The sequence below is a fragment of the Lepeophtheirus salmonis genome, chromosome 1 (genome assembly GCF_016086655.4).
Source record: "Lepeophtheirus salmonis chromosome 1, UVic_Lsal_1.4, whole genome shotgun sequence".
NCBI classification, from domain to species: Eukaryota; Metazoa; Arthropoda; class Copepoda; order Siphonostomatoida; family Caligidae; genus Lepeophtheirus; species Lepeophtheirus salmonis.
Genome location: NC_052131.2, coordinates 37815993 through 37841669, shown reverse-complemented (window position 1 = coordinate 37841669; position 25677 = coordinate 37815993). Strand labels below are relative to the sequence as shown.

The window sequence follows — 25677 nt, the reverse complement described above, 5'->3', positions numbered from 1 at the left end:
AACATGACACTTCAATATGCGCGCTCTCCAAGCAGTTAGGCGTCTCCTGGACCACCGTCTAATCTGTCAGCATGTCTGAAACGTTCGAGAAGAAGAAGGGCTCTGTCAAGAAGGTCAAACTGGACCTAGAGGAGTTAATGAAAACAGCCCAGGCAAATCCTCTCAAGACATTGAGGCCCATGCTAGATATATTGGGTTCTTCAAACCAGACTGTCTGGAGATAGCATAAAAAAGTGTGTGTATAGAGCCCTAGACCTGGTGGAGAGGCCACTTTGGATAGCTCCAATGCAAGAAACCCATCCCCTCACTTGCAAGACTCTTTTTTTAAATTTTTTGTTACCTTATAGCCCTGATATCAAGGTCCGCGGCTACACCTTTTGGGTACATGTCTAGGGGAAGGCATGCAGTGTCAGTCATACAAACATTTAAAATTAAAAGCGCTAAAATTTTAATGGACCACTCGGTATTTGTGGACGCATATTATTTTGAATCCGAATATAAGAATTATATTATATTTGTTTCAAGTGTTGCAGTGTTGACAGGGTTTATATCAGAGACACTTGCCCTAACCCAAGGGCTAATAATCAATTCCGACAAATATTAAATATATATTCATATATTTAACTTTTTACTTATCTAACATTTTTTGATAAATATATAATTTTATATTGAATCCATCATTTCCCGTTGGTGTATTTATTCTGTTCATTTTGGATTGATGGTATATACACATGTACAATGTACACACTCATATTTGTTTGTTAAAGGACTTTTGGCTATATCTATCAATAAAAGGGAGTCAGAAGAATTGATAATATGATTTATACAATATTTATGCTTATTGACAACCGTAATTGATGGTAGTACACAAGGGTATTCAAAATATCTCCAAAATAAAAGGTAGAGTAAAAAAAGTTCTTTATTTTTCCAATATATGGATTTAGTAATGTGTAGCTCGTGTTGTATAATAACGATCTTTTTGGCCTATAGGGTGTTACAAAGATAAGGTTTTGTACTAAAAACAGATTTGAGAATTAAGTGATTGTTAGAGTCAGTATAGTTTGAGTGGTTGTCACAGATGGACACTAGCAAAGAGAAAATAAGCCATATTTTACAATTATTCTTCGAACTAAGGGAAAACCCAAGCCAGGTAGCTAAAAATGTGGATGGTATTGATGGTCTTGATACTGTAACAGCCAATTACGTGATGTTTGAACGTATTGTCAGTTCCATTCCGATACTGTTGATGTGAAAGATGCTCCACGCTCTGGAAAGAAGGTCAATTGTCGAAAATATGGACCAATTAGCACTTTGAAGGATCATGAAGCTGGATAAGAGGTTTCTTTTTGTAGAGGAGGTTATGAGTTAGTTTCTTACATTATCAACTACGAGTGATGGTCCAAAAATTTCGAAAAAGTTAAGATCCCCTTTTGGTGGTCATACAGTAGACCTGAGGATCGACATCCGATGAGGGAACATCTATGTATTAAGTGAATTTGTGAATATCTTTCCTCTCACCGTAGTTAGTATCTGGTCTATTACAACAGCATGACAGCTAAGATGCTCTCCTTCCGATCATGCCTTAAATTGTCCAGGATACCATGTCATTTTCACTTGTTGTTTTTCCACACACTGGAAATGCTTAGAATTTACAATTATATTCAATTTAAAGCTCCTTGACATACCGTTATTTTTATTGTGTTATACAACCTTTCGAAAGAAATGTTGCATAAAAAAAGACCCAAAATCAGTTGTCAGATTGGCAATCCTTCCCAACTCTAGAATTGTTATTTAACAATTGTTTTTTTTTTTCTTTCTAATAGTTAAATTTTCACTATAATGTAGATAGACCATTGAATATTTAACAAAAATGACAAGAATTTATAAGGTATATGGAGTTGTACCTCCATAATTAATTTACAAAAACACAGGGCACAGATTGTACTAATTATGTTTTAAATATTGTCAGTTAGATCAAATGAGTAGATAATAATCGATATTTTTGTTAAATGATGTCAAATTTTTAGTTGAGAGCTGTTTTTGACTAGCCTCTTTCAACTTAGTTACGTCTTGTGGAGTAAAGATTAGCAGAGAGTTCAAACTGAATTTTGCCATGGGTATTACTTTAGAGAGGGTTAGAGACTTTTGCGAACTGGGATCTTGCCTCTTTGATTTGTGTATATGGAGGAAATGTTGATAAGTGTTGTGAGGAAGTGGTGCTGATTTGATTGTTGGTTACGTTGAAGCGCTGAGTGTTATTTAATAATTGTTGAAAAGTGTTTACAGATGAACAAGATCTAATGTTAATTCAGCAAGCAACGTTCATAACACTGATTAGGGGGAAATAAGGAGAAAATTGAACGTTGACAACAAATGGCACTCTTCATTTTTGTGTTAGTGAGGTAACGCCGAGTTGATTAGTTAAAAATCAACAGTTTACCCATGTAGGAAAATATTTAATGAAGAATCATTATAAATAATATTAAATGGTGATCACTTATAATGAACACGCATAATGAAGGGGGTACAATTTTTTGTTTTGTTTATATGAATGTATGTATTTTCTAATAAAGAGAACATATATACTTTAATAAGGCAATTAAGATATTTTAAAACGAACGAAGCGGTTCACATAAATTCATTCAATCCTCATAAAGGAAAATGTTAATTGCTCTAGTTAAATAGAGCATTCTTTAAAAAAGTAATAAGCATTATTTATGAGTACACAAAATTCAGAAAATATAAATTGTTAATTTAAAAAAAAAAACGTTATTCATTCATTAGTCATTTTTGAAACAATTTTTTAATCTTTATAATTCCAGGTAGTCCCTAATTTAATATGGGGTATCCTCATGGAACTCTCCTAGACTTCTTCCTTATTTTATGCCTCACACTGGAAATCAAGACGCTCAAAAATGATTGCGACTGCTTTGGTGTAACAGAGCTCGGCATTATGTGTAAGGGACTCTCCCTCAAATCTAGTCTGGAGCCTTCTTTCAAAATCTGTAAGCCGGAGCTCTTCTTTCCAGATTCAACCTTTAAACTCATTATTCGGGACTCTGAGTCCCTTCAGAGTCTGGATCTATCTAAAGACTTTGGAGAAGGACTTCCATCTCAATTCATTTCGGAAATTCAGATCGTGAATAATAGTCATTTGAGAAGGATCGTTTTATGCGATCCACAGATATCCTCTTGTGGTGATGTGTTTCCTGTATTGGAGACACTTGACTTGAGGAATAATTTCGTGTCTGACTCCATATCTCCTACCACTCTCTTTGATATTCCTACTTTAAAACAAATATATTTATCGGGTAAGTGTTTTACGTCTTACTTTAATCATTTGGTATTCTTCTATTGCTCATTTAGGAACGACTCTGTCAAACATTTCATTTATCAAAACTCTTTATAAATGAGATCACAATGATCAATTTGAATATCTTTACTACGAAAAAAAAAGAAGAAGTCTTGAGACCATTTTTAGATGCATTTTGTGATTAATCTTTTTTTTCTTCTTCTTCTGTGGTTTCATTTCAGATATGCAATATGAAAGTAAAATAATCAAATAGTAATGTTCCAGATCTTATAGAAATTTATATTTAAGAAATTCTACATCTTCAGTTATATAATTTATTTCCTTTTCATTTGAGCCGGGTGTAATTATATGAAAAACCCTTAAGCCCTAGAATTAATTTAAACTTTAATTAAAAAAAAAAAAACAATTACATGGTCCATTATCGGTATATATATATCTGTAAAAGCTGAACTTTTGGCGTTTTGATTACCTACATGAAAACATGTTAGCACATTCATAGCACACAAACTATATATCTGTGCAAATATTATTAAAATTAGTATTCTACTCATTTTTGGCCGATAAATAATAAAAATATATTTTTTAAATATGAATATAATATTATGATTTTAATTTATGGGATGGAAATAAATTAGAAATAATCGTTTTTTATTCGCAAAAGGATTTGTAGTTTTTTTTATTTTTTCATATGTATGCACAATTAAATTTTTTTAATGGTAAAGTTTTCAAACTAGAATGTCCGTCATTTTGATATCATTCATCAAAAGTAAATAGAATAATTGATGTCAAAATAGCATCCCTGACTAATTTAACTGAATATAAGTACTACCCAATTATTTACAAACTTACAGGATTTGTTAAAATTAATATTAGCATCTTGCAAAGGTATGAACTATACCATCTTGTGTCGTACTAGTCTATATTTACTATCTAGATGTATTTCATATCAAACAAAAATAAAGACTGTCAAATTCTAAAAATTATTCTTGCAGCATGTGATTTGTATCTTGACACACTTTAAAAAAAAAAAAGATTATAAGTTTTAAAGGAGAAGAAAAATTTAGAGAGAATAAGACAAATAATTTTTGATAATAATGTGAAATATGAGCGCACGACAGTTCAACTTTAATATTTTTCTTCTCTGAAACTTATAATTTAATTTTTTTAAAGTGTGTAAAGATACAATCAAAATCCAACAAGAATAATTCTTAGAATCTTAGGATGTTTATTTTTTGTTTTATTAATGCAGAAGAGTTCAGAATTAATTTAAATGTCTTAATGTCCCTGGCAACGTCCGCAAACCCACTCTGGTTATTTGTAGTAATGGTGCGATTCAAAAAAAAAGAAAATTATGATTCCTATTCTTTAATATTTTAAATAATAGTTCAAAAATCTACAACTATTCACAAAAAATTTCAAAAATCCACAACTGTTCACAAAAAATTAAAAAAATGGAAATAATTTCAAATATTTAAATTGTTGAAAAAAACAAAAACAATCAAATATATGTTCCAAACTAAGTTATTTTTTGAGGATATTCTATTGTGAATTTAATTGAAGCACTTATTTGGTAAAATTCTTACCTTGTCATGGCAAATACTAAATGGATATTATTACACATTAAAATCCTTATTTATCACTAGGAGAAAAACAAACCTTAAGTACGTTTGTTTATTTCTGAACAAAAGTGAAGTACATCCATTCATAAATCACGGATAATACTGTGATTTTTTGACAATGAAAAGTAACTTTTTTTATCGGCCAGCAGTTGATGTGTTTTCTCGTGGCTGTAAAGTATTCTAAACATTTTTTTGAATTTAAATTATTGTATCCCAACTATTCAGACAGTTAGTGATGATAACGTAATAGAATAAATATTTTTGACATATTTGGTCTATTTCTATCCGGAAGAAAGGTTGAGTGATACAATTTAAACTTTAGTTGAGAAATATAAGTTTATAATGATATATTTTATGTTTATTAAGTTTATGCGAACTAGGAGTGATGCTACTCTTAATCATTTTTTAGCTCCCCCGTTTTTTGGAGTTGGTAACGTGAAGAGTGTTTTTTTTTTCCTTTTCTCTGTAATTATCAATGTTATTTAATTTATGTGTGAGTCTGATTTCCATTCTTCCTGCTTGGAAACAACAATTATAAAAACTTTAAGAACGGAGACAGATACAGACTTTAGACATGAAATAAAAGTTTTTCAATATTTTGTGTTACGTACGTCGAATTATGCTTTATTAGGATCCGACAAGTTTTTTTTGGCTCTGTAAGGCAAGTTTTTTTCCGCTAATATGTTGATTTTCTTGATAAAACAAGGTCGACTCCCCGTGTCTCATTTTTTTAAAGGTATGGATAGTCGATTCGAAAATGCACCAAAGAAATCAATAATCCGAAAAATAAATTATTCTACAAACGGAAAAAAAGAGAACGTATATTAAATACGAATTAAAAAAAGGAATTATGAAAATGAAGGAAGAAGAGGATTAGTGAGTTAGTCTTAGTATGTATCTCCAATCTTTATTATGGTTGAAGAAGGCACATGGGAAGTTAGCAGTGGCAAATACAAATAAATAAATTACAAAGTCAAACATTTGAAAAATTGATTTATATTTACAGAAATCAGTATTTTCACATGGTCAATTATATGTTGCACTTTCAAGAGTATCAAAAGGGGTCCAGGTTTGATTATATTTGCATCAAATGGACAAAAAACAACAAGAAATGTTGTAAACAAGGATGTTTTACAAAAGACATAATTTTGTATATTTATAGTAAATAATTTTAGCTTAGAATTTTAACCTAAACAAACTAAATATAATTTTTTTTTAAATTTTTCATTGGCTACCTTTATGATAGCGTGCTCGCTCTAGTCATTGATTAACACAAAAATGACTCATAAAAGCCGGAAAGTAACCGTAGGATTTGTTGCAGAGTTATGATTCTAGGTACCTGTGGACTCAGAGAAGAATTGAGAATCGACAACGGAGTAATTCTTACTTAGTTTTGTAATTCCTACCTATATTCTTGTTAGGTATGGAGTGGGATTTCTTCTTATTTTCTAATGAAACAAAATGACTCAGCTGCTTTTTTCCATTACATTTTTCAAATTGTCAGAGCTACGGTTTTGATGTTTGGTTTCTTTTTTTAACATGCCCAAAGTGCTAACAATTTTCATGGAACTAATTAGTATATCTTTTGTCTTTATAAAAATATAATAATTCTTATTTTTTGAAATAAAATAGATTATAATTATTTGAAACAAACCTTTCAAATTTAGAAATATTAAAAGAGTAAAAGTTTGAGGATAAGAGTCAACATAATCCTAAGAAAAAAAATACCCTTATGAAAGGGAAGAAAAATATGATTTTTTCATAATTTCAATATTAATCTTGAGGTGAAGTTGAGCATTAATCGAAATGTCCTCATCTTATGTTGAAATAAAACTGACTTGGTGATTTTGGTATTATCTCTAACAAAATCTTCCAATTTTTATGTAGAAAGTATATGAGGCAGCAGATAAGATGAAAAAGACAGAGAAAAGGCGAAAGATATAGACAGAGAAAAAGGAGGCACCTATGAGGGCAAAAATAAGTAAATTTTTGTGATATCCCCAAAAAAGACATATCTATAAAGATATATACGATGTCATAATCTTTTGTGTTGTTGAAGTATCATGATTACTTAGGGGTGTCCCCAGGACTATATATATATTATTATTATTATTATTTTTTTTTTTTGGGGGTGGGGCAAGGTTTTTGGAATTTTTGAAAAAATTAAATTTTTTTGAAATACATTTCAAAAATCAATAGTTATTCTGAAAAACTAAATTTTTGAAAAAAATTCAAAAGTCTATAGCTATTACTAAAAAAAATTAAATTTTTGGGAATAAAATTTCAAAATTTAGAACTCTTCATGAAAAATTAAATTTTTTAATTCCTAAAATTTAATGTAAGATGTAAATTTTTTGAAAAAAAATTCAAAATTCAGAAGAAATTTCATAAAAAAAATACAAAATTTTATTTTTTCAGAAAAATTTCAAAAATCCATGGCTATTCACAGACAATTAATTTTTTTTTTTTTAAATTTGAAAATTTAATATTTAAATAAATATTTAATTTTTCGAAAAAAAAATGAAAATATTTAATTTTCTAGTAAGAATCCAAAATTTCTTATTTCTTAATTTGAGGGGGAGGCCCTCCAGCCCCCCCCTTCCCTTCTCTTGTGGACACCCTTGTTATTTTATAGTAAACTACGCAACTTGCATGAACTTACAAAATGAGTTTTGCAAAAAAAAAAAAAAATATTGACATCACTTGCCAAAAAAAAAACTGTTCGTTTTCGTTTTTCTAAATTGGGACAAACATTGAATTCGTGGTTGTTGTTTTCTTTAAAAACAATAATGATGGGGAAAAAAAAGTGTCAACAAGCCCAAGTTTTGTTTATGCTAAAGTATTTAGGAGATACGAAAAGAAAGCCCATGGCCATGGGATTAAACTTTCCATTTGATTTCGTTTGTCTGAATAAGAATTATAGAAATAGATAATTTTATAAATTATGTATAGCACGAATTTCATTATTTCGGGATTTCAAAGCTTCTTAAATAAATCCTTTGGATTAACAATCATTTAAGGAGAGTTTCCATAATATTAGAATAGGGGAGTGTACTTATATTTATGACGATAAGACTATTCTAATACTATTGTTCATTCATAAACTGTTGCAGTGTATTCGTTTGACATATTATATGGTACTATAAATAAAATAACTTTGAGGAGTATTAAGGATATATAGATTCTTCAACAATGAAAATACGATATATTTCCATTTTTAGGCTGAAAAATGATGAAAAATGACACTCTTCTTTAGACCCTTATAACTTATTCATAATACAATGCAATGAGGAATACCATAGCTTATTATAGAAAAATATTTATATATATTTATAAACAAAAACCTATTTAAAAAATGTGGTTCTCCAAGGATTCTGTTCCATTTTGTATTTTTTAAGTGATCCCATTTCGAAATATTCAAATTCTCTACTCATCGTAAATGGAATCCTTTATTGTTTCGATCCTGGTATTTCATTCCCAAGGAAGGAGTCCACTTATTATGTTTGGCAGTTTCCCTTGGATGAATTCTCCTGTGTCATCCCTCGTGAAATTCGGAATCCGTATTCGAACATCTCTTGAGATGGATGATCAAGTTAGAAGGATCTTCCATGACGAGGCATGACGTCATGAAATTGGCAATGAAATCGGAAAAATATGATTCCGACTTATTGCTAGTACACCCCATAAAAAATGGGATCAATACAAAATGGAATAAAAATCCTTGGAAATGCATATTTTCTAGATCTTTTTTTAAATTACATATTGAATATTTTTTTATGATATAAGCTATGATATTATTTTCCATCACTATGTATTATGAATGAGTTATAAGGGTCTAAAGAAGACTGTCGTTTTTTATCCTTTTTAAGCCTAAAATGGAAATATGTCGAGTTCAGTAATAGATTCAGAATCAATAACTACAATTTCACATAATTTTTGTAGATCCTACCTTTAATTTGGGGATTGTTTTACGGTTGAAAAATAATTTTGAACAATAATAGACCTACGATAATTTCAGATATTTCAGAATTTAGATGACTGCGAAAAAAAGTGAGATCAGTTTTGGATTCTGCCCTTATAGGTAAATTCGATTATTGTCGTCAATTCATTGTACCAAATATCCCCCCTCATTGTTCCCTTCCTTATGTAAACAGTAAGAAACCATAACTGTGAAAACAACAAAAATTGGGGTTGTAGGTAATTTTACCGATAATATTTTCACTGCAGGTAATTTTACAGCTTGAAATATTCCATACATAGCCGTTTCTGCTTTTATATTTTAGGTGCATATAACTCTCATGTTTCTACCCAATATATGCATGAAATATTATATTAATGTCATTTTGACTTCAAAAGGTTTTGGCTTTTAGGAGAATAAGTTGTATCGACATAGGGAAAGACAGTGATATATGATGAAAAGAGAAGAGCAATAAAGATGGTTGCATTATGAATTGCCTTTCAAAATTATATTTCGTATGTTATTTGAACTGCATCCTTTAACGACATTTTAGAACAAATTCTCCTAAATTACATACATTTTCTGTCAAAGAGACTTTCTATTTCTATGGCAGATTATTCTGTAAAGTAATTTTACATGAACCATGTTATTTATCTTCATTAGTTTTTATCTAAATATTCCCTTTGTTAATAATCATTAATTAAACAAATACCCTAGGGCGTGAGTCACGACAAACGGTATAGCCAGCCTTTCCGAAAAAATGCAATACTTTAATTTTTTTGTGGATCAACACTACATCAAAGACTACTTAAATAGAGAAAAAACTCAATGGCACTCTTCTGAAATCAAAATTTATACTCATTTTAACTAAATGGCTTCTCTCTTCCAAGGCATTACCCAAATGCCTTGGAAGAGAGAAGCGTATCTTGAGTTTTTACTAGATACGCTTTGAATAACTATATGAGAAAGAAATGAAAAAATCCCAAATAAACTCCGTATTTAGCAAGAAAGGAATTACTCTGATGTTTATCATCAGCTATCCTCTGAGTCTAACAACAAAAACATACAATTATAACTGCCCAACTAATCATGAATGCTACTTTCTGTCTTTCATGAGCAGATCCACTGTAAACTCAAATACTCCCACCTCAATATACTTATTAAAGCAAATTTTGTGTCGTTTGTTTATCATCGAAGGTTCATTTTTGAATCTACAAATAGTATTTTAGAACCACGTGGCTACTATATCTAATAAGCAGTTAGATTTTAGCAGCAAGCAAATGTAGCTAAAGCTCAGCGCGTCATTTAAAAAAAGAAAGGAAATAAATGGGAAGTACTCTATAGTAACAAAGCAAAGTTTGTCTGTTTTTCGAAGTAAACTGAGTAATGCCGAGTATTCCTGCTAATTAAAGAATAATGATGAGGGTAATAGAAAATTAAAAAAAAAAAAAAAAAAAAAACACTCTTCAGTTTGGCAACTAAAAAAAAACATAATTGTTTTAGGTAAAAAATTTTCAAGTATATCTACAAATAGTCAGAACTATCTAACAAATTAAAAGAACAACTATATTTGTTTTTTGGAAAGAGAAACTGAAAAATTGTTCATTTTTTTCATATTATTGTCAAAAAATTCTTTGTTTTAGTCTCTCTTCATTTTTTTCTTCTTTAAATCTTAAAATCTCGTTTTAAGCAAAGTGTGCAAATATTAAAACCAACAACAAGCTAGAATTTTTTTATATATAATTAAACAGTTTTTATTTTCTATTTTATATGAAATAGTCGTTTGTTTTTAAAAAATTTGATTTTTAGAATAATGATCTTGAAAGGACCTTATAGCCTCGAAGACATAAAAAATTCTTACCAGTACCATTTCTTGAGCCTTAAAAACCTACATGAAAAACTTCATCAAACTTCACTCTTATCATATTTTAATTATATATATAACTTTTTTACAAACAATTGAACAAATTATACTAAATTAATATGTGACTGTTATAATACAATATTGATCAATAAATACTTATTATAATTCATTAATGTATGGTACATTAAATCTTGAGTAAATTACGAACTAAATTACTTATTATTCTAAAGTTTTTCTATTTATGGATATTTTATGACATAAAAGAAATAGTAAGTTTCTGATTAGAAAACTTTATTTTTACTGACTCAACTTTATTTTTATGAGTTATCTCTACAGAAAATAAGAGAAAGGATTTTTTACAATAATATGAAAAATGATTGAATGACTGTTCAATATCGAAGATTTTTTCTTCTCTAAACCGAATAATCTTTTTCTTTTTTTAAAGCAGAAAAGTGTACTGTAGTTATTGCTAAGACTTGGTACAAGACACTATTTTTATTTATTTATTATTATTATTTGGTGTTGTGTGTGTGGGGGGGTCCGGTCTTTAGTGATTTTGTGCAGGCCGATTAGGACAGATATTTGGGTTGAGACAGCAATCTTCGACTGTACACCAAAATTAAATTGTTTTGAAATGTCGAACTAATTTTTTCGGCCTCAATATAAATACTAATTATTTTTTGGTTATCGTTGTAAGAACCGATTTTTACCAATGCTGATTTATAAGTTTTACATATTTTGCTTCAAAAGCCGTGATTGTGATGATGTTCACAATTTGGAACAAAATGAATTAAATAACAATCGGTCTTAACCGAACTTTAAATGAAACCGACCCTAGTGATTTTTTGGAGGACAGATACAGCACAACTTTTTCTTTGATACCCGCCCACACCAAGTACTTAATTTTTTCAGTCTCCTTTAAATCATAACGTTCGTAGACCGTTTTAGGATTTTCAAACCATAACTCAAAGACTAGTAGCTATGAGATAATTTGTGTGAAATTCCTGTGTGGGAACTAGACATCACTGTTGAGTGTATCGAAACGTTAAAATCAGGCGACGATTAGACAAAGTTTGACTGTTTTTTTTCTTTTTTGCAGAGTATACAGTTCTAACAATTTATTAAATATACATAAATTAGTTTTGGAAACGAAAATTAATCAAATTTTACAAAATTAATATGTAAATATTATATTATAATATGGATAAATGAATAATAATTATAAATTATAATTCAATAATGTATGATATATTAGATATTGGGTATGTTACAAATTAAATTTCATATAGTTTTATTGATGTTTTTTTTTTTTTAAATGGATATTTTATGATATAAAAAAATAATATGTTTTTGATTAGAAAACTTTATTTTTTACTAATTCAACTTTCTTTTTTGTTGGATATCTTTATATTTTTAGCAAGTATAATAAATCAATTAAATACAACCTGGGAATAATATATTATATTTATTGTTTGACCTTATTTCCCAACAATGTTTAAAAAAAAAACTTCGTTACAAAAATCATATATATGTTTTGCATGGTGATGATGTAACGAATATTAGAAAATCTTGGAATGTTATTAAAATAAAAATTTAAGAGGTTTCGTAGGGATTTTTTGAGACATCTGATTCAAACATTTGACGGAATAACTTTAAAAGTGAGGTCAACACCTTAGGTAAGATTAAATACTATTATGTAGATAACGGAAGCAAAAAGAAAAGAAGGTGGCGTTCCTGTGCCCACCGGTCACATCAATATTATAAAAATGTTACCAATTGGACGGTGTTGCGGTTGAGGAAACGACTTGAAGCTGGAAATAAAATTGAAGACAAACCTCAAAATGGTGGACTAACGAAACTAGCTCAAAAAGCAGCCCAAATGACATTTGAAGACATTTTAAGAAGGAAAATGGCTGAACTGGCCAAAAAAGTTATTTTTAAGTCAACAGTGTCAACCCCCGAATTAATTGCTGGTGGTAAGTGCCTAAAGTTTCAGAAACGAACTTGACTTAGTCAAGTCCAAAAAACCCTCATCTCCTATGCTGTAAACACATCCTAAATCATCTTAAAAATGACGGAGACAGGGTCATTTTCTTCAGTAATAAAATAAACCTCCAATATTGATCTTGTTATTAAGCGGCAAAGTGATATATTGATAAATCCCGTTAAAATTGGAATCTGAGAGAAAAACCTGTTTCCTGATACTCCAGACAATCTGGTTACTGATTTAGAGAGTGTTCCTGATGACCATAATTTCTTAGGTTTCCTTTTCCAATTAAAATGATTTAATATAACCAAACCAGGTGACCTCACTTCTGAAACTATTGTACGAAAAAGTTCAAAGCGGCGGATGTTAAAGAAACCAATCTCTTCTGTTGCAAGACTCTTTTGAACTCTTTTTTTTTGAAACTTTTGGCTCCCTACAGACCAGATGTCAACTCCTTGAACTACATCTTTTGGGCACATGTCGCGGTGAAGGCCTGCAGTGCCCGTCATCCATACGCCGAGGCCCTCAAAACTACTGTCAGCCAGTACTGGGCGCCATGTCAGAGGACTACATATGCAGCAGTTGTCAATCGTTCAGCCTCCCCCTGGTAGTTATCATTGCCACAAAGGATGGCTTCATTAATGATTATGAGAGCTCAGACACTCATCTATTTATAGTATTAATTTTGTTGAAATTCTATTGTTAATTAATAAATTGTATCTTGTTGAATTTGAAAGTGTTCAGATTTTAATGTAACACTCGGTAGTGTAAGTTATATGCAAATTTTTTTTAATAAAAATATTCAGAGAAAGGTGCTAAATTTAAAAAAAAAGAAGTTGTAAATACACTTTTTGATTATCATAGCGGAAAACTATAATGATGAACTATGGAGATTTAAACATGGAATTATATTGTCCTGGAACCTCCACTCCAATAATTTATTGGTTTTTTAAATGTAATTAAATAACTGTTTAACAAACATTTGATAACACAAGGTTCTTTGTTTTTGGCAGCATTAAACGCTTGATTAAAAGTCTTATGAGATTTAAGATTACATTTACCATACAAAAATATCCGGAATGAAGTAGTTCATGTCCTGTAGGATATACATTTTCACGGATATTATAAAAGAAGTCCTGTTAGTTGAGATAAGGAAGATTTTAAATAGACATAAAAGATGTTTGGGAAAACCTAAAGCTTGGTCACTCCATTCACCTGGAAAAAAAAACCTATTGATGTTTATGATAAATTGGAGTGACAAGTTGTTAAAACAGCTTAAGTTTTTCATGATTATACAGGTTCTAACATTGATTTTTTTTACGAATGTCAAGTAGATATAGTCTAAATATGTTCTTTTTAATAAAGAAATATATACAGTTTGAGCCAAAATGATCACTACTTTTTGATGAAAAAGAAAGTAATTGTAAGTGAAAAACAGTATTTCAAAATTAATATTTGTTTTAGTTAACATTGACTTTTCACAATACTATGTAATAGACTAGCATGGCTAGTGGCTACCCTCTATGCAATTTAGTGATTTTCACTTTAGATATATTCAAGAATTGTTATTATATGAAACATAGAGCATGTTTGAAATTTGTGTGTGAACTTATTAACTAGTTTCAACTTTTAAGTTAAAAAAATAAATAGTACCATGTACGGAAGACATTGAAAATCATCTTCTTCCAAGCTTCATTCTACTCCCTGATGGGCATCTAGGACAATTCTACGCGGAGGAGAGCTTCTATCACAATTCTCTTCTCGTAGTATGTGCTCATGGGGGCGAATGGGACAATGTTTTTCTTAGCAATCAACATCTAATTATGTCTTCCACGACATTGCTCATAGGAAAATAGTAAAAAAAACAACTCTATATCTCAAAATTTGCATAGTAGAGATGAGTAAATAATAACGGCTGTCCTGGTACATCAAATACAGTTATGTTTATCACATAGAGTGTATTGGGAATTTTTATTTACTTAAAAATTAAGAAGGAATTATCTATGTAACTTATTTATGATGTAAGTTAAAGCTACTTACTGTCACAACCCCCTTACGGATTATATATCTATCTTACGAGTTGTTTACGTATGCCTTATTGAAACATGTACATACAAACTAACTCAAATTCCAAACACTTTTCGAAATGAAGCTTACAAGAAAATATTTATTGTGTAATATTTGATACATATCTCAATCGATATGCTGTAGTATAAAAACTATGATATAGTCAAACTTGTTCCTACCATCACCTGTTTTAAGCATCTAGCCACACTAAGTGGCAATATCAAATTTTCAAACGAAGAAGCGTTAAAAATTTTGAGACCTAGTTGAATAAGTCATTTGCACTAAGCAGTCTAATTCTCAGTTTGCCTTGCCTGACCACTTAGTACAGGTATGAAAATGGCCGACTCGATTTTAAAACTATGATTTAAAAAAATAAATTATTATGTTTTAAAAGTGTAAAAGCAATTGTCCTCCTGTAGCGCGTAGGGTCCTGATTGATTAGAGTTGCGTTTTATCCCGCAAAATGAGTTTTATTTATTCAGTTTGTCATTAAAGGTACTTTAGTATCTCTGTTTGCAATTTTGAATAGTTTTTCAGAATTTAATAAAACCCATGTATATCAAAATACCAAAATTGAGGACTCCATTCACAATTGGGGGTAAGGATGTTTTAAAACTGAAACACTCTTTCATTTCCCGCAACTTTTTGGTAAGAGGTCGTGCAGTTAAGCAATTACGTGACACACATTGGTACTACCTAATATTGGGACCCTACACTCTGGCATTATTGCTTTGTCCATTTTGGGCATCACCGGAGTTAGGAGAGGCGTTTCTGAAAGAGTCCTGAGGAATATCCCGAGATATTTAATAAAAAGACGTCTGGATCAGTTCGGTATCAACCCCAGCCACCTTTTTTTAAATATTGCCGGATGTATTCTAAAAAATCCCTTCACAAACTCAAAACACTTTTGCAGTGTTGATCTTGGAAAGCGACTGGCTCATAATGATTGACCAGGCAGTGGATAAAAATATGAAATTTGATTGCATAATAACCGATTTCCTTCCATCAATTTTTCAACATAAACAGTGCAGTCGTAAAAAAAAGGAAAATTACATTAACATGATGACCCTTTTTCTGAAGCACTTGGCTTGTCTTCTTCACTCTTTTTTTTTATTCTGCAAAATAATAATAATTTCTAATTACATGGTTCAATTTTAACATAAATAGTAATTATTCATACATGTAAAAAATGCACATTTTTCTATTAAACTACTTTATGAATGGTGGTAACAAAGTTGTTGATAAACAAATGTGTTATAGTTTTATAAAATAATACAGAATATTGTATTTTATGAAATTTAGTATTTTGACAAGGTTTTTTTTTTTTTTTAAATGAAACACTCTCATATTTTAAGCTGCACAGAACACAGTTTGTTTCTGAAGGAATAAAAATTCTTCACTAGTATACCAATCCCGCTAATATTTAAAGTTTTTCATATTTTGATTGATGTAGTTCTTAACAATGTGGATATCTGTTAAAGGTTTAATCACGTGAAAATCCTTTATTGTGACTTTTTTTGCTCATTTAATTATGTGGTTTAATTACATCGTTGTTATTCGTTTTTTGCAAATTGATTAACCTTTGTTTCATAAACATATAATCCCTTCATAACAATATTATGAGACTGAAATAATGAAGTTGGGGGAATTAAGATTAATACCTATGTTTTTGAATAAGAAGATATGTAGTATATAATTATCAACCTCCTGAGTAAAGATTCAACGTCTTAACATGAAGTTTGCCCGTACTAGGAAATAATCAACCTATCGGTAAGTACATTATATAGGTCTATTTTTTATGCAATCAAATAAAATTAAAATTTAATTTTCCAAAAAAAACAAAATCCATATTTTTCCCTTTACAAACTTAATACCTATTTTTTCATTTACATCTATATTTTTCATTTAAAAACTAAACAAATATTTTTTTTCTCAAAAAAGTTGTTAGATTTAAAGTTTTTAATTTCAGAACCATTATTTGATTTGCCCCTGAATTAATTTTTTTTGGCCTAACGCATGATAACGTTTTATCCCTTTTAATTATAATTTATTGTCTAAAAACTGTATAAATTCTTATTAATAGTTCATCTGCCTATCAATTAATTATAGAGTTGTCATATGATGATGCTTGGTCAATTATTTGATTAATTTTTTAGGATTATTATTAATTGTTTTTATCATAAGCTCTATTTCACAAAAAAATATATGAAAAATACACGAAAAAGTAAAAAAAATATATGAGGGAATGCGAACATAAAAATTATAAATAAAAATTCCAGATTAGGATTTCAAACATTCTTTAATAAAAATGTTTTGTTATCGATTATTTAGACTCAAAATTATCGGTATTGTTCATAAAAAATCAAAAACGTTCGAGGTTTAGTCCATAGTTCATTGGAATACTAGCATTAGAGTGGTCCAGGGGAATTTACGTATTTAAGATGGTATTATACTAAGTTAATATTCTGGAGCCAACACATATTAAATTGTCCGTCAATAATGTATCAAAACAAAAGAGAGTAAGAAAAAAGTTTTTATTACGTCAACCAATTTTAGAGCTAAATCTCTCTCAGCACCTCGGTATGGACATCCTGTAAAGGTAAATTTCAAATCTATCCCGTGTGTACATGCATTGAAACTGATCAAAGGACAACTTACCCCAAAATGTATCTTTCTGATCATTCTGCTATTGAAGACAGGTTAAGCAGTAAAATGTCTTCTCATCTTAAAAGGTCACAATGTGTCTACAAGTTCCTTTGAAGTGGTTCAGGATCTTTTTTGCACGCTCCAAAAAGGATTTTTCTCTGTTGATGGGGACTTGTTCATCTTCCTCAGCATGTCAGCAATTGAACAATTCGGTTTTTTATTGAAGGCCGACTTTAGTTGGTTGACGGGCACGGAGGGTTTTCTTACCTAGTCCTGGAGAATGTTTGAGGTCCTCCCCGACCTTCAACCGCATGTATACATTGTAAATCGTCTTCCTCAAGGCCCCAGTCTGCTCCTGGATGGCCTTTTAGAACAATTCCGTGTCGAGGAGCACTGTTATCTCAATCCTCTACAATATTGTTCATCGGAACATGGTAAAAAAATGTATCTTAACCTATCAAACTTTGCAGAATAGAGATGAGTATACGTATAATAAGGGTTTTCCCGGTATTTCTAAAAACTTTTCATATTATAATCTTTAAACTTGATCAATCATCCTTTACAAAATAAAGTGTTTGTAGTTTAAAATGTGTTTGTGTTTTTTTTTTTTTGTAGGAGTAGACATGTTCAGAATAATTACATTTTTGCAGCAAGAAAATTACTAACGTGAAATTCCTTCTCCACCAAACATGAAACCTTTAAAATCAAATAACCTTTTTATTTTGATAAATACAATTGTTGAGGTTGGAAAATTTAAAATGTGCAAAGTTTTTTGAAATAAATTACAGTGTAATTCAATAATTAATTCAATTGGACTAATTGAAATCAATTCATATTTCAAAAAACTAAAGCATAAACAATTAGTTACAGAACAAAACAAACTTGAGCTCTCTAGCTTATTTACAAGTTGAGAAAATATCATTTGAAATTGATTGGCGAATTTCCATTTCTGCAACGTTAGAGAGGGAGAAGGGGTCTTTTAAAAAGGACAAACTGGATGTGGATGACTTAAAGAAAACTACCCAGGACAATCCCCTCATTTCCATGAGATCCATCCAAGAAATCTCGGTGTTTCAAACCAGACTATCCGGAAAAACTGTCAAAACATGTCAAAAAGTGAGTGGAAAAATACTTTTGACGGTGGGGGGCCACTTTTGAGACCAGCAATAAAAAAAATCAATCTCCTCCGTTGCAATACTCTTTTGAAGGAGTATTTTGAGTTCTTTGCGGTCCTTTACACTTATGGCCCCCACAACCCTGATGCTAACTTTTGGGTGCATGCCGAGGAGAAGGACTGCAGTGTCTGTAATCCAAACACCGAAGGCATCAAAGCCACATTCAGCTAGCACTGCTACGCCATGACAGAGGAATACATCTGCAGCGGGTATCAATCCTTCCGCCACTGCCTGGAAGCCATAACTGCCACTAAGGGCAGTTACATTAAAGATTAAGAGAGCTCAGACGCACATCTATTTGTGGTATTAATTTTATTAAAAATTCCATTTTCAATTAATAAGTTATATCTTGTTGAAGTTTAACAAATATTGGCATTAGTATTGAGACTTGCTCCAAAATCGACTTTCTTCCTGTTTTGATCTTAATAGATTTATCATTGGATCAATTTGCACCCATATCTTGGTCCAGATGACGATTTAATCCTTTCCAAATTTTCGACCAATTTGTTTTCTGTCTCCTTCATTGGACCGATTTTCTCTAATAATCTGATTTATGACCTATACAAATATTATTTATCAAACACATTTTCCTTCATATAATGTTATTGTTCAACATTCTAAAACATGTATCACTTTATCAATAATTTATATATGGAATATGTCTAGCTCGAATATTAAATGAGATCAATTTATTCCTTCGAAACTGGTCCAGACCGATCTTTTTAAAATGACATAATTATGTTGACACACTAAAAATCATAAGGGTCTAGGATTATCAGACCAAAACACAAAACTAATTTTCAAAGTTCAAAACCTAGTACTTTGTTTTCTATTCACTTAATTCCATATTTTTTGATGTTTCATAAAATTATATATATTTGGTTTGGTTTGATCACTCTAATTAACTTATAAATTTCCTGATTTCTTCTAGGTAATCCTTGGTCCTGCTTCTCTAAGGACAACAACCAAAGTTCGCACAAGCTCTCTTGGCTTCTTTCTAGCTTCAAGCGCTCCCTCATACAGGATGATCCAACTTGCTCAAAACCAAAATCAAATGCATGGCATCAGAACCATGCAAGATCCGGATCTCATAGCAGTAATGTCACACTTCATTACTTTTTAGAATTCAACGAAACTCTGCGAAAACGATGCCCTCAGAACTGTATTTGCCTCACCATCAATATCAATCGCCCTCTTCTTGTAAAAGTATCCTGTGTAGGACTTAATCTAACAAAATTACCTGATGTTCTCCCACCCAATACTTCAGATTTGGATGTGTCCTATAACAAGGTATTCATTTTTATTGTTGCAGCTGTTTTCAATCAATTTTTCCATCTTCCTTTCTAATTATAGCTGAAGAGCATTGGAGAGCTTAGAACGAATCGTGATTATCATAATTTATCAAAATTAAGAGCTGTTAAAAATAAGATAACGTCTTTGTCAGATCTCAGAGGAAGTCCTTTTATGCGGAATCGTCCCACAACCATTAACTTTCAAAATAATTCAATAACGCATGTAAGATTTAATATCCTAATGATTTGTAAAATAATAGCATTGTTGATATCGGCGGTCTGGAGAAACACACGACTAGCTTTTTGGGATTAAAAATAAAACAATGTCTTTTAACTTCAGTTGTTTGATCAGTTGACTGTTCTTGGAATTAAAACAGTTGATTCTTTTCATTTATGAACTCACAAGTGCATTTTTTGGTATATAAAAAAAAGGAACCAAAAATCAGGATGGTAACCCTGACAAGTTGAATAATGTTTTTATTGATATCAGATAGCAACTCTTAGCATTAACCATCGATATATCGAAACCAATGTTTTGACTTTCGTCTTTTCCTATTCTGAATTCACAATACAAATTTGATTTGAGTGCAATTAATAGATTAGGGGTGTCTACAGGGGCATGACCTGAAGTCACTGTAACCTCCCCCAAAAAAAAATAAAGACATTTTGCTTTTTGGTAGAAAATTTAAGATTTGATTTTTTTTTTCTAATTTAATACTTGAATTTAATTTAATTCTCAAAAAAAAAATTCCAAAAAGTTTCATTTTCTGCGAATGGATATGCATTTTTTAAATTTTTCAAAAAAAATTATGTATCTGAAATTTTTTTCTCAAAAATTTTATATTTGCAAACTATTGATTATTTTCTACAAAAATTTAATTTTTTGTTATAGCTGTGGATTTTTGAAATTTTTTTCACCAATTTTTCTTGAAAATTATTATTATTAGCTTTTTTCCAAAAAAAATTCAAAAAACAAGTTCCCCCCACAAAAAAAAAAATATAATCCTGCGGACGTCCCTGTGGATAGATTTTTTTTTTCTGACGTTGTCATTGTATAAATCAGTTAGTGATGTTATCATCATGAACATCTTGGAGATACAAACAATCTCATTTTGAACAAAAATGAATTCTTACACATTTCCTTTGGACCCAGGATATAAATAATCTGATAAACTATTTAATGATTACATTTAATCTAATAATCAATTAACAAAGAAACTGTTACATTTTTTGTAACCAAGTTCATTTTATCTCTAATCTTCATATTTGACTTTGATATGATGCAACGTAGAACAATCATTATAATCTTTGATCCAGACATATTTGTTCATCACTTATTATTATGTATTTTTTGTTTTTATTTTGGATTAGTTTGATGTTGATCTTATGGGGCCATTACTATCCGAAATGCGAAATAAGAACTTTCATGGCTCTGTGGATTTTCTTTTCTTTGGGAACCCTTTGGATTGCAACTGCAAAAACCTAACAAAGCTCCAGGTAAGATACATTCAAATTGGAACCTCTTAGGAATAGCTAATTTTTTTTTTTTTTTGGAACCGGGTAGACACGGATAATTAAACTCTGGACTAGGTTAAAATCCGGTATTTTAATACTTTTGGATATAATTTTAGAGGTACAAAACTATTGCACTATTGCAACTAAGAGATTTAGTTAAGGTATTGATGGGTTATATCACCTCTGCACATTTGGCAAAGGAACCATTGGTCAGTGATTAATTGTTAATGGATTATTTTCAGTATGATGATGCTTTAACAGTCAGCTAAAACTGCAATAGAACAAAATCAGGACAACAGTCCAATAATATATTAATTAAAATAGAAAGAAAATATTCATATTAAATGGACAATCTGAATGAATCGACCGTTTAGGTCAATGGTTCTTAACCTGCGGGGAATTGCACACTAGCGGGGAATGACTGAGTTGTCAAGTGGGGAATGACTGGTCCGACACACGAAACACTGCTTCAAAATGTCACCAATTTAACCAATCTTTCTATAAAATGTAATTACAAAAATAACCAATATATAAGGTATTGTGATTCATGTCGGGGTAAAAGTGACGACACTATGTTTCAGAGTATGGTTGAGATCAAAAATAACTGTTATAAAAATATAGTATATGCTAATAAATATTAAGGGCCGTAAAAATGGCAAAAAACAACAAAAAACGTATGTTTACGTACTAAACACTGAATGGGTTCAAATCGAATTTGTCAAGGGGTGATGCTGTGGTAGGAAATGAAGAGTTGGCTTACTAAAAATTGGAGAATTGGAGAATAAGCTTAATAACCACCACTAGTTTAGATCAGAGGTGTTGGAGTTTCTAACATATTTACATGATTGATTGTCATTTCCTCTTGTCAGTCTCTGACTGTAATTATTATCAAATATATTTCTTTTATGTTTTTTGCAAAATGTCTGTTCGGCAGAGTTTTCATTCAGCAAAATGGCATTCGGCAATGTGGCTTTCGGTAATAAGGTCTTTAGTGTTCTAAAATTGTGATATGTTGTTATAAATACATGACGTCTTTTTCATAAAACTACTTCCAGTTTTCTTATACTTAAATATGACAACTCCATCTGGTCAATTAAGGGAACATTAAAAGAAAATATATATATGACTCATCATTTGTCTATATAAATACTCATAACATAGATATTGAGCTTTATACAGACAAATAAAAGGGTGTTTATGGTTTTTTTAACTACTTTGTACACTTTATGTCGTTTTTCTAATTAATTATAACTATATAGCCAAAAACTTAAAATAGCTTATCAGTATTTATAACTTTTGTTATCTTTATTCATTAGACTATAAGTCGACATTTAAAACTAAGTAAATATACTTTTAAATCAAATAAATTTGGCTCTGATTGAATAAAAAACAGACAATATTTAACATAGAAAAAAAAAATGTCAAACAGTTTAATTTTAAGTAATAGGAACTTTTTTTTTCAATTTGGTCTTATTTGGTGAATTTTTTCAAATTATATATAAGTACATACCAAATATAAGTCTTGGAAATACTCGTAGCCGGAACATCAATGTAACAAAAAACAACGTATATTACTAAAAAAAATTGTGTGACCATGACAGGTAGTTTTGATGTATACATTTTCTCCTCCAGTAATTTTGCCATTTGAGATTTTGTCGTATGACATATTTGCTGCCTTTCCATGTTTTAAAATTATCGGTTCGAGCTTATATCGAAATTATAATTGTTTGACAGATTTATTTTCATAATTCCTAAAATCATTTGGGCAAATTATGAAGAATACGAGGAAGTAAAATTTTTGTTGAATAGCTATGGATTTTTGAATTTTTTTTCATAAAGTTAATATTTGAAATTTAATTTTTTTTTAATTTTTGTGTATAAATTTGTGGATTTTCGAAAAAAATTAATATTTGAATCATTATTTCAAAAAAACTAATATTTGGAATACATATATACATATAATCCTGAGGACGCCCCTGCTATTTTAAAAGCACTCATTGGTAGGTTGTACATTACTCATACATTACATCATCAAATTATTTAAGTCTTAAAGTAGGTACAGATTAGGCTTTATGCTTATTTCCTCTTTTTTTATAGCTGCTTGCCCCCAATCTAATGAAACGTCATGATAGATAAGCTGCTCTTCGACAAAATATTCTTCAAATTGTCATGGTTATCATATTATTATTAATTTTTTGAGCATATTTTTTACTATTCAACTCATAGAAAGGGATAGGATTTTTCTAGAGAAAAACATCATGCAGTAATTAGAATAGAAAAAAGGTTGGTGCGTGTGGTCTGTTTACATTTATGTTTGTTTTTTAATTGAGCATTGTGATAGTAACATTTATTTCAAAAACAATAATTTCCACCTATATTTGGATAAAACTGCTTCAAAAATATATAAAATAATAATAACATACACATATCTTAATATATTTTTAACACATTTTCTCTCATAGTAATGCATTTTCTTCTCCTAAGTTCATATAACATGCAGCTGATGGTAGCAAGGGTCTAAATTCAGTAAGACAATAAGTATTACTACCCTGTCTTCTCATTGTCCCCTAGAAAAATCCTATCTCAATTCTTAGCTAAGATTGCTCTGCTTTCTATATGCTTGCTATATGGCAAGGAATTATTTTTGTGGATATATTAATGAGCATCTGTCCCCCATACGACACGCCCGAGAATAGATTTATATCACTTGACAAAGAAGGCCGTGTCCAATCTGTACTATGCTGCCATGATGGTAGCTTGTAGCGATTCCAAATTTAGAGAGGTACAGCCGACATTCTTCTCCAAGACGCCAAAACTGGAAAGTCCAGGGGTTTGAGGTTAGAGCTGGAGGAGAACCCCATGAAGTCAGCAATATTGCTAGTGCATAATTTTAGGTTCTTTCTAGCTGTATGGGATGGTAAACCATCTTGTGTTCATACATAATTATCCTTAGGGCAGTTGTTTGTCCGCCACGGCCAGACTGTGTACCTCACCATCTTGTATTACTTTTCCGTGCCAACTCTCTATATGAACTTAAAAAGTAAAGCGGTATATTCTTTTCGTGACCATCTCTTGGACCCTATGCTTGGTACTGATGATTCCCTGAATCTCCTCTCTTGTTTCTGCAAGGAACCAATCATTTTGCCAATTCACAACAGTGTCTAGAGTGAATATTTACTAGTCTGAGTAAATATTACTATTCTTCTTGAGTTAAGAGAGTATCACCTTGCACCTGTAAACCCTCTGCTGTTTCTGTCTTCTGTAGATATGATTTAATCACCAATTTGTTAAAGATGGCCTCACGCATGGTCTTGGTGTCAACTTCAACCTTTTTGGATATGAAGCCGATTAAGGTAGTGGGGTCCTTGTTGATCTTTGCTCCAGATCACATTTGAAGCTCACAGAACGTTTCAAGTTTTGGCCATCATTGTCAGAAGCCCTTTTTACAACATTCTCATCCTTAATGTCATTATTAATATTGTAAAAGAGTCTGAATGGATTTTCCTACGGTCTCTACCGCCTTTTCATCACTGGCATTGGAGCAGAGGAGATCGCATACGCATTGTCTTTTTTGTTATTGCTACACCATTTTACACTTTGAGACATTGGATAATAACAAAACTAGTTCATTTATGTTTCAACTGTCGTTTGGTTGCGCAATCAAACCTCATAATTAATGATAAATGGAAGAAAATCGTAATTAGATGGTAACGCAAGCTTTGGATCCCACTCTGAATACAACCACGATTTAATAATCTTATTATGTTCTCATGTTTGGTAAAGATGTGTTTATATGTACAAGTATGTTATGGGTTTACAGCGCCCATCCCCCCTTACTCTTAAGTTTGAAAACAACTACTGTTAGTTATGCGCTTTAATAAGAAAGATATTTGCCAGTAACACAATTGTTAGAGTAGATCAAAAATCAGAATTGTAGAAATCGATGATTCAAGTGAACTGGGGAACCTCCAAAATAGATCACTAGTCCATGCCAAATTTCAGGATAGTGGAACGTATTTTAGAGGTTCCTCAGTTCACTTGAAACTTTATTTATTCCTATTTTGTTGATTATTGTTCGTTTATTATTACCAATTATGAAAAGAAATTTGATTCCTAGATAAACTTGAGAGGTATGTACTTTTAACATATTATACTAATCAAATAGTTAAAGTTTTGTTCTTATTTGTTAATTAATATTTATTTTCTTGTTACTATGAAAAGACTAAGTGATTTTTTTTCTT

General features: G+C 30.5%; 1 protein-coding gene across 2 annotated transcripts in view; it reads left to right on the top strand.

The window, feature by feature from the left end:
• Nucleotides 1-25677, top strand: part of LOC121118420 (protein singed wings 2) — a 73125-nt gene that overhangs the window by 33681 nt on the left and 13767 nt on the right. Inside the window, exons 2-6 of one of the 2 annotated variants that reach the window (XM_040713005.2) lie at nt 2823-3311; nt 19561-19919; nt 19983-20144; nt 21293-21418; nt 21486-21554. In XM_040713005.2, coding sequence (XP_040568939.1) covers nt 2840-3311; nt 19561-19919; nt 19983-20144; nt 21293-21418; nt 21486-21554 — 1188 coding nt within the window. In that variant the 5' untranslated portion in view covers nt 2823-2839. The remainder of the gene's footprint in view (nt 1-2822; nt 3312-19560; nt 19920-19982; nt 20145-21292; nt 21419-21485; nt 21555-25677) is intronic. The other variant, XM_040713013.2, reaches the window with a different exon arrangement.